At 41.8% G+C, this 13,982-nt stretch overlaps 1 protein-coding gene across 1 annotated transcript in view; it reads left to right on the top strand.

The window, feature by feature from the left end:
* Positions 1-2: 2 nt before the first annotated feature.
* The window catches only part of PSMD14 (proteasome 26S subunit, non-ATPase 14), a 52,496-nt gene continuing 38,516 nt past the window's right edge, over positions 3-13,982 (top strand). The window contains exons 1-2 of the mRNA XM_075609251.1: positions 3-155; positions 8,767-8,818. Of these exons, the coding sequence (XP_075465366.1) occupies positions 8,771-8,818 (48 nt within the window). The 5' untranslated portion in view covers positions 3-155; positions 8,767-8,770. The remainder of the gene's footprint in view (positions 156-8,766; positions 8,819-13,982) is intronic.

Here is a 13,982-nt window from a genome sequence, read left to right as displayed (position 1 = left end):
GGCTGCCGGAGAACGGAAGCCGCGTGTGGTCATCCCTGAACCCGGAAGTGTTTCTCGCGAATCTTTTGAATGAAATCCGGCTGATTCACGGCGGCGCATCGCAGGGAAGGTCCGTGGGAAGTTACTTGTGTTTGGTAGAAACACCCCCGTGTCAGGTAAAACCGAGTGGCGGGGTAAGGGGGGAGCTTTCTCGCCGTTGCTGCTCGGTTCTCCCCGCGTACTTTGCTCAAGAAAGGCCGAGGACTGCCTAGGCCTCAGGCGTCTCCTGGACCTCCCGTGCACGTTCAGCCCGGACCCCCTGGTGTTTAGGTCGGTCTGAGCACTCTGGGGTCGGTCTGGGTATAATATCCCCAGCTCTTGGTGCTTCTCACGCTGTGTGAGGCCTGTACGTGCTGTGTACTTCATGTGCGTGAGAAGTGCAGACTCATGCACACTCGCAGCATCATACAATATCCCACAGGACCACATCTCCTCTTGGCTGACCACATATAGAAACGATTCCACATTCTCCCCGGTAACAATTCTCCCACACAGCTCGGTGTCAGATTAACCCTTTCACTGTCACGGGGTGCAAGCACCCCCAGCCGCGAACGTGTTAAGATAGCTGTTTCTTTATATTTGACCTTCTTTGTCACAAATCATGGGGGTGATGGCCTAACATTCCCAATGCAAGAAACGCCAGCTTTATCAAGGATAAATAATCCCATTAAAAGCACCAGTAGGTTCTCCTTTCATAAACACAAAGCTATTCTTTTGCACCGTTCAGCCCCCAGTTTTGCAGCCGGGAGACTAGTAAACATTCGGAGTGTGTGGGACCAAACGTTTTTATTGCATTGGTATGTGTGCTTTCACATCACGCACCGAGATAGGACTGGACGCAGTTGGGAGCAGAGAATGAATGTGTCGATGACATTGTGGCTCATGTCAATACTTTATTGAAAAAAATAAACTGTTTAAATCTTTGACATTGTAGCTATTCCTCATCCATGGGGGGGGGGGGGCGTTATTTTTGTATATATATATATATATATATATATATATATATATATATAGGTAGTCCTCGTTATCCAATGTTTCACTTTACAACGAATGGCATATTCAAAGCTTTACAATGCACCCCTGAGGGCTGTTTTTCGATGCCGGAATGCGTTATCCAACGCTCACCGCCACTGATTAACATGGGACTCACTTTACAACGGTTTCACTATCCAATGCTACTTCCAGAACAGATTCCGTTGGATAACCGGGGACTGTCTGTATAATTTCTTTTATTTTACCTGAGCTTCGAGGTTTCTCAATGCAAAATCACTGACTTTATATCAACCCTGATGCAGGAGGACTATAGACACTATTTCCCAGGGCTTTTCTTGGTGATGAGAAATCGGTGGTTCTGATTTAAGTTATGGGAATACAAATTCCAAGTAATACTTAGGAACAAATTAAAGTTATGTTAGTGATATATTTAATGTGTTGAGCCTTGGATTGATGCCAATTAAAGGTACATTGAAATCATTTAAAGTTGTCTTGAATATTTGTAAACAATATAAGTTTTTATTAATGTCAGTTTATCTTGATTTAATAACGTTTGTACTTATTTGATTTGTCTTTGCACCTAGAGTTAACCCAGTAAGCTTATTTAATTTTCCATTTATTTAAACTTTGGTTCTATGTAAAACCGCATCTTTTTAAATACATGGATTTGCATGCAACACAGATTTGAAAAGTGTAATCTAAAAATTGAAATTAACTAGAATCCAGGGGACAATCAAAATATTTAATAACCACAGAAAACCTCTGTTGCTGTAAAATTGATTGTGCAGTTTTCAATCTACAGTATTTCCTTGCTTTTCCTGTTCTGTAAGCAATTGGGGGCTGTAGTAGAGGACAGATCATTTTGGTTCAGTGGTGTGCGATGTATAATGGAGTTATTTAATGTTGTATTAGAAGAGGATACACACAGAAATTAACCCCAGACCATCCATACAGCAAATATTTGCAGCCCTCCCACCAAATTGTATTCACCCCATAGGGCTCACTGTTATCTTCTGAATTCAGTTCTATAACCCCTAAACTACTAAATGGGTTAATGAAAACAATAGGTCTAACCAGACAGGAAGACGTGGTTTTATACCTTAGAGTGGGGTCACTCACAACTTCTTCCAAAAAGTGTGTTTTTGTTTCTATCTGAACTGCTAGTATTTATTTGTAAATAATGTTTAGTGGGGTGATTTTTTACACTGATGCTGTAACTTTGATATAAGATTAAGGCTGCTGTTTTCCTGATACTTTAATGTTATCTACTTTTCAATAAAACATAATACTTGTGAAAATATGAAGTAGTTAAATACTGAACAACCGTTTCTAAGAGAAGATTTGCACGATCGATCGTTAAGAGTAAACGTATCTAACTCATTGCATGCAAATAGATAACTTATCAAATGGTACATAATACTAACATTCTAGCTGTGTAACTAGCAAAACATTTGTATTCAATGGAGGTGAGTGAGGGCTATAAAAGCAAGTTTTACAGCAGCTTCTAAACAATAGTCATTTGGTAATAAGTCTGCACTTTTTTTTTTCCTCACATCCCAGTGGAATAGACTTCTTATCACCAAAAACCCACTGCCAGTGGCACACTAATTTTCCAGCTTGAGAAAAGAGGCTGGGGATTTAATCATCATGGAAACCAACCCACACAGGGGGTATTTTTCAGTTTGATATCGCCATAGGTCACTGTGGGTCAGAGAATTTCTGCTGTCATTGCTCTGTGCTGACATGGGTGCATTTCTACTACAATCTAAGCAGGGGTTAAGTGTTTTTTAAAAGTGCTCTCATTTCTTTAATTTCTATTCCTTCATTATTGTTGTTTATTCATTATGTGCCAACATATTCAGGAGGGATGGGGTGTAAATTAATATATACATTTGTAATGTAGTGAATTCAGAGGAGGGGAAGGTAACCAGTGCTGTTTAATAAATTTACTAGTGACATTACAAGTAGTTGTGAAGGTAAAATATACATTTTTGCAGATGAGAGATGCAGCAGGGTTGACACTCAAGGAAGTTAACCATAATGTTTAAGGCTGAGGCCCCAGTACCTCCGCTGCACGCGAGACTGGCTGTGCGTGCAGCCGATTCCCCGGTCTGCAGTGAGCTGCAGGAAGATAGACCGGTGGGGGGGGAGGGAGGGGCGGCGGTGTGGCAATGACGTCACCCGGCAGGTTCGCCCTCATTGGCTGAACCTCTGGGGGGCGTGGCTTAGCGCTCCGTTGCGAGTCCTGCTCTCAATAGCAACTCTCGCCACAGAGCGGCCCGGCGCCATTGAGGGGAGGGCTCCCGTCCCTGCAGCGTCCGCCACAGCGGGCGCTGCAAAATCATGCACTTGGGCCACAAAAATCCAAAAGCAGAATACAGGATTAATGGCACAATGTCAGCTACTATAGAGGAAAGGACTTGGGAGTCATTATATGACTTTAAAGAAGATAAGCAATGTAAGAAAATCTTTGGGGAGATGGTGAATTGATGTCACTTTAGAGACCTTACCTACAGCACTGTTTAGAGTTCCGGAGATCATATCCCCAGAGGGATATAAATACATAATGATTTGTGCAAATAAGGGCTACAAAAATGGTGAATGGTCTACAGCAGGTGTGGCCAACTACAGTTCTCCAGCCCCCCCAAGAGTTCAGGATAGCCCTACTTCAGCACAGGTGGCTCAGTCAACAACTGAGCCACTGATTGAGCCACCTGTGCTGAAGCAAGGATAACCTTAAAATCTGACCTGTTGGCCACCCTTGGCCTAAAGCAGTGGTGGCCAACCTGATTGGGAAATGGAACAAAAATGTACCTGTCTCATTGTCAAGGGGCCACAATAATTCAAAGAAATAGCTGCATACACTGACACAGTGCATACATAAACTGTCAGTGTATAGTGCTGAGTATAACTTAATGGCACTATACACTAATAGAGTAGGTAGCCAGCGGCACTACACACTGACACAGGACATAACTGACGGCACTATACACTGCCATGGTGGCACAAGGGAAATATGGTGGCACACGGGGAGGGGGAGAAGAGGGATGACACATGGGGACGAAGAGATAGTGACACGTGGAAGAGGGCGTGACAGATGGGGTGGATGGGACAGTGGGATGATTAACCCTACCTTGCACTCCAGTCTCCACAGCCAGCACCACATGGAGTGCTGAGCAGACAGGGTGTATACTCGCTGTAACCTAAGCTGCTTAGGAGCTCACCAGTGCTGGTCCATAGGAGCTCAGGAGAGGAGCTGAATAGGGGGTGCTGGCTTTTCTTCCATGTCTCTCTGCACTCAGAGCCCCCAATTCTTTATTTTATTCCCTTCAGGGGTTGCACTAGAGGGCCACAGGTTGGCCCCCTGGCCTAGATCCACTGGAGTCCAGAGTGACTGCCTATTTCTTTTGGGTCAAATGACGTGTCTCCATTTCTCATTTTAATTGATTTAATATTGGAGGAAATTTGGATCTTTATCAGTTTCTGAGCTAATAGTCTGTCCGCTTTATTACCTTTTTGGTAGAACAATTGTTTGGTACATTTTAAAGCTTTTTTCTGCTTTGTCAATTGGCAAAATTCTAAGATCACCCCTTTATTTTAAGTAATTTTTGATAGTTTGCATCTGTGGGGTTCTTTTTATAGTTATCATCAGCCCTCTCTAAGTCTATTGAACATTTAGTCAGTTGATACTCCCTTCGCTGCTTCTTCAGAGAGGCAATGGCTATGAACTTTCCCCTCGTACATGCTTTTTGTACTTCCCAAATTGTTGAGCGCGCCATTCCCGGTGTATTGTTAATAGAAACAAAAAAATCTATTAAATGTGAGTTTATTTAGTTAATTACACCATCTCTCAGAAGGGAGTCGTTACGCTTCCACATATGTCTCATCCTAGTAGGATTGATATCTTTTAGCGTGCATGTTAAAAGTGCATGATCAGACCAGGTAATTGGATTGATCTTTGCCTCTGTCACAGCTGGAATTAGTGAGTGTTCTATAAAAAATAATTTATCCTTGAATACTAGATGGGGTGCCGAGTGAAATGTACAGTATAGTCTCTCTCTTTAGGGTGTTGAATCCTCCATATATCCCATAATGCTATATCTTGTATACATGTTGCTAAATCTGTATCTTTAGGATCTTGCACTTCCAGAGTCCTTCTGGGGGTGCTTGATTTATCTAGCTTTATAACGTAAACTGCCTTGAAATCTCCTGCAATAATTATTTTCCCTTCCGCAAACTTTGATAATCTAGGGAAGACTGTCTCATAGAAATCTACCTGTTTCTCATTGGGGGCGTAAATGTTAGCCAGTGTGACCATTGTGTTTCCCAATTTGCCCTTTAGGAGCAAAAACCGACCTTCTTTGTCGGAGTCACTTTCCTCAAGAGTAAATGGTACCGACCTTCTGACCAGTATAGCCACTCCTCTTTTCTTCACCTGCGCCGATGCGAAGAAACTCGAAGAGAAGACTCTGTCCAAAAATCTGGGTTGATCCTGTTTCCTGAAATGAGTTTCCTGTATAAAAACAACTTCTAACATTTGCTTATTAAAATCTTACAAAGCTAACTTCCTTTTTCTGGGATTGGATAAACCTTTAACATTTAGCGTACCTAGTTTTAACATATTGAAATGAAACCATATTTCCTAGCCATTTGTGTTATTTTGTATGTGCGCAGAGATTTTGATCTATTGTCTGAGTAGGATCTCTCTTGCCTCGGGTAGATGGGGGAGGGGTAAAAAAAAGAAAGTGGAAAAACACAAATATATATATTTATATATAAAACCACATTTACGTACATTTTCAAACTTACTTAAACTAAACTACCCCTGTGGGATTTCCTGAGAATAGAGGACAGTAATTTATCCCACAGAGACGTCCAAGGAGATAGGGGTCTGAATGAGGGCGGAGGGTTCCCTTTTTTTTCTCCATTCTCTAAAAAAGAAAGACACGGAGGAGGGGAGAGGGGGGTACAAATTGGGACCTGGACCAAAAAGTAAAAAAAAAAAAGAAAGGGGGAAAAAAATCAAACACTAACAGAAAGTAACTTTTAGGGAGCTTCCAGAGCTCCCGAGTCCTTTTCTTCTCCGGATCAGGGTATTGGATGAGTTGCAGCTGGCGACCGGCTCCGATGTCACTCCTCACGGAGGGCAGCCGGCAGTCGGTCATAATTCTACCTTTAGTATTAATCTTTGTTAGGAAGTCCCCAAATTGCGAGTGATGAATGAATTTTAAATGGATTCAGGGGCCCAGTTTTAGAAACCCTGCGATAGATTATTCAGAATATTTATTCTTCTTAACGTAAAATCTCGTGACTGTCTCTGGTACTAGAACCATTGCCCTTGAAATTAAAAAACAAAATGAAATGTTTAAATGTTTTTCTGGTGCAAAAAGCCTACTATTCTTTGTAAAACTTTCAAGGCTTAAACCAGAAAGTTTTTGTGCCCACCAGTAACATTTTCTTTTACTGGTTGTTTCTTGAAATGTGAAATATAAAATACTCCCCCGTCACTAGAGCAGGGATGGCCAACTCCAGTCCTCAAGGGCCACCAACAGGTCAGGTTTTCAGGATATCCCTGCTTCAGCACAAAGGGCTCAATCAGTGACCTTTGAGGACTGGAGCTGGCCACCCCTTCTGTAGAGCATTCTTTAGAGGTCTGGGTAAGTGATGATGGAGGCGGTGTAATATCAGGGAGGGCTCAAGTGACAAAATGTTTAAAAGTGTTTTCTAAAATACACTGCTTTGCCCACCGCTATCCAAGTGCCTTTTTACACTTTCTGTAACATCTCCTCGTATTAAGCCACAGACACCTGCAGGGTTTGACATCTTCACTTGCTACCAGTGTTTTCAGTAATGTTTAACCCTTAAAGCCTCTTGTGTTTTATGGTCCTGGAAGATAGGCGAAACGCAGGTGAACAACTCCTGTTGATCAACACCTTTTTCAGAGTGTAGTGTTGGTGTAGTAAATGTGGCTGGTTTGTTTAAGATGATATAATTGAATTAATTAATAAACAATTCAGGCTGTTATAAAATGCATTTTATTTGTGTAGTGAAACATTGGTATTCCATGTACTCAACTATTATGTTTGTGTAGACTTAAGACAGGTCGTGATTAGCAATATTTTCATCACTAGGTGCACATAGAATAATTTGAGGTACAGATTTGATGCTAATGGTGTCTGTTCACATTCTTTTTTGTATTGTCAGACTATGTTGCATTCTACCAGTGTAGTGGTAGACGGGGATATTGGAAGACTTCCATGCAAATACAAGTTTTTTTTTTCTCTCCTTTAATTCAGGAGCATATGTGAAATAAGCAGAATCACAAAACATATATTTGTGCCCACAGTTGTATCCCTGAGATACTAAGATTTTGTTTAATGCTTTTGTTGTGATTCAAGTGATTTTCATTCAGATTATTTCAAAAACGTAATTTTTTTCTTCCTCTATTGAAATCCAGTCATATCTAAAGTCTCAGTATTTTATTTTTGATCAGTGTTTGTACACGTATACATTAGATGGTATTCAATGTATAATGAATTTGTCCATAAGCCACGTACTATCACAATAATAAAGGTACCAAGGAAGGGGGGGGGTGCCACATACTGTATAAAGTTATATCTTGATGATATCCTTTAAATATTATACTGGGGGAAAGCAGAAGTACGTGTTTATTATATAAAAGTGATTACAAAAATACCGATCATTTTACATTTGAATTGTGCCACTATTTACTGGCAAAATTGGACAATTTTGCCAGGAATGTTCTGATTAACATTTCAATCACACTTTTTCAAAACGTTTGAAAACATTTGAAAAAAATTATATTAGCAAACTGAATTTGGGGAAGCTCGCTCATGTCTCAAAGATAATCGAACAAGTCTAATGATGTACTAATGAAATACCAGTGTTGGTACATACGTGTCTGAGCATATATATTTTTGTTACTTTCTAAATTTTGAATCTCAGAAATATGGTAATACCTCCAAGTTTTGAGACCCCCCAAAATAGGACCTTGTCAATCATTAAACTGTTTCTGATACTTTTGCCGTGGGTTTTAATCTACTCACTATACTAGGGCTGGAAAACGCCAGTCCTCAAAGGCCACCAACAGGTGAGGTTTTAAGGATATCCCTGCTTCAGCATAGGTGGCTCAGTCAAAGATTGAGCCTTCTATGCTGAAGCAAGGACTGAGTGAGCCACCTGTGCTGAAGCAGGGATATCCTTAAAATCTGACCCTCAAGGACTGGAGTTGCCCACCCCTGCACTATACCATTCACTTATCATTTTGATGAAATCTGACAAGCTGTAAGTTAATTAAGGGTAGGACATACTAATGAGGATTTTTCCTTGGAATTTAAAAGCAAAGGTTTGTATGTGTGCACTCTGGAAGAAAATCAGTTGTAGGTGCCCTAAACATTTTAGTCACTTATTTAGACTACTTATCAAGTTTTTTCCTGTTTTAGAACAAAAAAAAATAGAATGCAACTTTTACTTGAGGTATTGCATTAAAAAGAAGGAAAATTGCTCATCGGGGTAAACCAAACGTAACGAAGTAAAACAAGGTTGGTTAATTAGTGTACAAGACAGCTTCTTGAATTAATATGTGGCGTTAATTAACAGGAAGTCTGATGTTGTGTTGTAATTACCACCAATATTTTTGGCATACCGAGTGACTGAAGGTGAATATTATACACGGGGACTGGCTAATCAATTCCATTCTTTTCTCTTTCCTAGGAACATGGACAGACTTTTAAGGCTCGGAGGAGGTATGCCTGGACTCGGCCAGGTTAGTAGCATTGTGACCCAGCCCTACTCCTTTTCTATGCCATAGGGTTTAGGGCAATCAAAGCGTGATTTCAGCTCCAGGGACTCCCTGCTTCCAGAGATACTTGCCTCCTAAGCCAGTATCTCTCTGCGTTTTTAAAGCTCCATGTCATGTGGGCCAATAGGAAGCCGCACTGGAAGAGGTCATGGCTTCCTACTGGCCCCCAGGACGCGGGAGCTTTGAAGAGCGGCCATAATGTGAACCCTGGATGCCAGCCGAAGCGGCTACCGGCACCCACTAAGGAAGTAAGTATCTCCGGAAGGGGGTTATCGGAGCTGAAATTAATGGGGGTCAGCTCCCCTATGTACAAAAATAAAATGGAGAAAAAAAACGTGCTTGGATTGCCTCTTTAACAGAAAACCTCTCTAGAGTGTGTGCAGAAACAATTGGTTATCTGCAGTCAATCAGTAGTCTGAATACCAGCACGAGAAAATGCTTTTCAATGGCACGTTTCATATAGACCTACAGCACTGGCGTGCGGGTCTGTCAGGATGTTTGTAAAGATGCACCCTGTTGAGATCTGAAAATGTTCCTGTTCCTCGGTTGCTCCAGGCCTTACAGTAGCACTTTCTGGTTCCGGTGCCTTCGGATCCCATCTGCTACAATCGAAGGAGGAAGAACAGTCTGGCAGCAGATTGAAAAGGGTTGTTCTGCTAAATTGTCTTTGCAGTTTACCTCAAAATAAAAAAAAGGGGGGGCTTTGTTTTCACTCGGCCGTCCCCTCACTTCCCTGTCTGTCACTCTCTCTGCAGATGGGAGACGGTGGCACTGAAACATAGTTGTTTTTGCCACAGAGCCCTGAAAAGAGGGAAAATTGGAATGCCTACATCAGGAGTGGCCAACTCCAGTCCTCAAGAGCTACCAACATGTCAGGTTTTCAGGATATCCCTGCAACCTGTGCTGAAGCAGGGATATCCTGAAAACCTGACCTGTTGGTGTCCCTTGAGGACTAGAGTTGGTTACTCCTGGCCTACATGTTTTTGGACATGGGAAGGCAAGTGATCCTTCCACTTTTATTTCCAGTGCAGATTCAATACTTTTTGGTGCATCTGAATTCTGAATCAAGTCTGGTGTTTTCAGATGCTTGGGGGTCATTCCATGTAAGGTTATGATATATGTAAAAATGTCTTGCTGGTTTGTCACACTTTACATTCCACGTTGCATAATAACTAACCATTGTTAACATTATTCTTGACTCTTTAGTGGTTTAATAAGCCTCTCGGCACTGAAAAAGTCCAACAAACAGCAAGTGTTTGGGTTAGAATACACACACACGGTTTTCTGTGTAATTCTCCCGTTCTAATTACTCGTGTTTCTCTCCATGCTTTTGAAGAAGATACTCTTAATGCCGTTACCTAGGCAGAAAGTTGTCCATCGTTTGATGCTCTAAAAACACACATTTCTGTATTCTGATGTATGATTGACACTAGGCCCAAATGGTAAAGAAAGATGTTGGTGTGTGTGTATACACACACACACACACAACGTGCCCTGACAACAAATATTCACATGTGATGTAAGCACAACAGCTGGCTCTCTATATCTGGTGACTGAGTTTGTGCCTGCTATGAGTAGAATGTGCCTATCTGGGAGTTGAATTTTTAAGGGGGTTATTCAGAAAACTGTGATAGTTCCCAGAAAAGCGCTATCACCGTTTAATGAATAACCCCCTTAAAATTCATCTCCCACAGATGCACATTCTATTTTGCAGCAGCAGGAAGCTCTGGAAGGCTGTGAAATGTGTGGTCTCTTTTGGAAAATGAAAGGTAAGTGTAGAAAATCTGAGAGTTCACATGCATAAGACTTTAGGTTTACTGTAAATACCAACACACTGGTATAATAAGTTCCTGATTCACGTTTGTTCCACATGAGCTAGCTAGCATCTTCTTACCTTTATGTCCTGAAAGAGATGAGTTAACGGTTGCTCTGCTTTGAGGTATTCCATGGTCTGGTGGGGGAAAAAAGCAGATTCTTTAAACTGCAAAGTGATCAGCTGAAAACTCCTATTCAAGTCAATTTTCAGCCCCATGGTGTGACTATCAGAGGGTACCATTTTTTTTTTTTTAATCACTGTTTTTGGGATTCTTTTCACATTTGCCATTTGAGTCTCACAAAGACCGAACTAGTATAGTGTGGAGTGATGGTATTACCTTTTCACAAACCTCAAGTATCCAGCTGAAGGATCGAAAGCATGGCATTCAGAATGGTTAATGTAAAGGTAGGATGCAACCCCCATTCTACTTCTCATGGTATTCACATTTCTTTCATCATTATGTACAGTATGATGCAACATCAGGAAAGCACAGTAGCAGCACTGAAAAGGTGATTGGGCCGAAACATTGATCCTTTTGAATATATTTTGTATATTTTTATGCATACGACCATCGGAGTGCTGATGTTTGCACACTTTCCTGCCTGATGGACTTGATTCTGATGTGCACCCGTGGCAGTATATCAACAGGATCGGGAGTGCTCTTTTGTGGACATTGTTTTCACAAGTGAGCAGTAACAGGATAAAAAAAACTAAGAGCACAGCAAAAAAAAGTGTAAAACTGGAGGCCAGTGAAAAAATAACAAAAATTTGTTGAAACAACCTAATTAAAAAGAGAACCTCTTGACGCGTTTCTCGCCAGGGGCACTTTATCAAAGCTTTGGGTTAGTAGCGCCGAACACTGAGGTTCATTCCTCTACTTGCTACAAGTGAAAACGAAAGAAGTAGAGCACCATCAATGACTGGAGTCAGGAGGGGATCCAAATAACAAATTCTTTATTGGAGTAAAAGCACAGGGACACCTCCTACGCGTTTCGAACAAAGGTTCTTTATCAAGGAGTTCCCCTGTGCTTTTACTCCAATAAAGAATTTGTTATTTGGATCCCCTCCTGACTCCAGTCGTTGATGGTGCTCTACCTCTTTCGTTTTACCTTGGATCTATCAGCAGCAGCACATCACCCACTACAAGGAGGTGCCCGTTAGTAATCTTGGCTATTATGCCTTACTAGCCACCAATGAAATTGTTTGTGGTGAGTCTCTCATGCACTTTCAGTTTTCAGGGAACTATGGCTTTACCTTAATCATGGACTAACTCACTTTCATGGCATACACCTCCTGTGTCTTGGGATTGAATGATTATTTTGCAGCTGGGTATTTGAGCATTCTTACAAACCTTCTTGCTACAAGTGAGCAATAGGTAATGTGGCATTGGCCTTGTCATTCTAAAGCTGCTTCCATAGGACTGCAGCCGTGCAGAGGCGCACGGAGGCTGAGGGAAAGCGAGTGCTAAATCTAAAAATGTAATAAGACACGCTTCCGCACGCTTGCGGAAGCGTGTGCGAGCACCTGCTAAAGCCGCACTCATTGCGGCTGCAGGGGCTTACTGAGAAGCGTCAGCGCGCCTCAGCATGGGTCAGCACCTAAGCGCTGACCCTTGAGGCAGTCTAAGATGGGTTTGTTATATATTATGATATCTTTAATGGATTGAGGAAAAACAAGTCGGTCAAGTCATGGTACAGTCAATTTATTGACTAGGTAAAATATCAAAAAAGCATCCAACTTTTCATTGCATGAAAGCACCTTCTTTAGGCAAGGATGATGCATGAAAAGTGTGCTACCCTGCCCTATAATCTTTATAAAGAGCCAAACTTAAGCAATTAATACACAGAATTGGACATATGGTCTCGGCCATCTTGCCACAACCATGTTTGTGTTGGCGTTTGGCAGCCAAGGGACCCCTTGCTGCAGCCACCCTGCCGCTGGACGTTCATCCGCTGACCGGTTCATCAATAAGGTAGATTGATTTATAGGGGTTTTAGTGGTTTGGATGGGGGTATTAAGGATATGGGTTTTAGGGTAAGGGGTTGGGTTTCTAGGGGATTGGGATAAGTGGGTAAAGGGTTAAGATTTTTAGGGTAGCGGTAGTATTAGGGGTTTAGATTTTTTTTTTGTTTGTTTTTTTAAGGGTAATATTAGGGGGTTACCGTGGTGACGAAGCAGCCAGCGGAGAGATGTCCCGGTGGTGAGATGAGTGGCGGCAAAACGTCCGCGGTCAAATGTCCTAGACTAATTAATACTCTCCGTAAAGAGATGGTGGGGGAAAAAGCAGCTTTAAAAAACAAAAATAAACCCTGCAGTTCACTCCCCTGAATAAATCGTTGTTTTAGTTTGCATTTCGCAATAACTTATGGCATGGAACGATTGCACCGGAAACACAGGTTATATAACTTCAGACATGATGCTGATTACACATACAGTGATACAGTTGGATATACCGCTGCGCTCTGTCAGCTGTTTCCTGGGCATTCGTGTGATAAAGGCTTAAGACAAGTCAGATGGCTTTCTCACCTTGAATGTGAAATCTAACTTCCATTTGAGATTCTCAATGCGCATTTTAATGATGTCATAATTAAGTGTTTTTTTTAATATTTTTATTAATTCAGCTAAGTTCCTTAATTCCAGCTGCTGTCATCTGTCTTCTTGAAACGTGAGAAAATGTGTGTGAAAGGTCGACATATGTGCCTCATACAATTGATTCCCTTGCAAAAAAAAACCTAGCAAAATGGTAATTTTTGTACAAACGCTTTGCTACCGAATTTAGGGAAAATGTCACAAATCATAAATGTCTGATGTATGTAAAATTAACTATGTGGCTGTTACTTTTCTTAACTAATGATAGTGTTTTGTGCATTGCTGCCTAACATCTGGTAATTTGATGATTTACAGTCCAATAATAGTTTACAGCATAGTGACAAACTCCAGTCCTCGTGGGTCACAAACAGGTCAGGTTTTCAGGATCCAAAATTGGAGTTATTATCTAATTAGAATTGTCCTATTGGATGGAGTGTCACTCGGTGGAGCACCCTATTTGTTTTTCTCAGGTTTTCAGGATATCCCTGCTTGTAGTACATTACGTACAGTGTTAGGCCGAGTCCATGCTGCCTGCTGGCTCGCTGAGACGCAGGGAAAGCGGGTGCTTTCCCTGGCCTTGCGGTTGCTTACCGCACGCCGACAAGCGGGGGAATTTTAAATTCCCCTAAGACCTGCGCTTCCGCAAGCGCGCGGAAGCGCAGGTGAGCCCCTACTAAAGCCGCTGTAATTGCGGCTGTAGGGGCTCAGTGCTGAGCGGGAGCG

The sequence above is a fragment of the Ascaphus truei genome, chromosome 7, assembly GCF_040206685.1.
Source record: "Ascaphus truei isolate aAscTru1 chromosome 7, aAscTru1.hap1, whole genome shotgun sequence".
Classification (NCBI taxonomy): Eukaryota; Metazoa; Chordata; class Amphibia; order Anura; family Ascaphidae; genus Ascaphus; species Ascaphus truei.
Note: the sequence above shows the minus strand (reverse complement) of the source record. Positions and strands in the feature narration are given on the sequence as shown.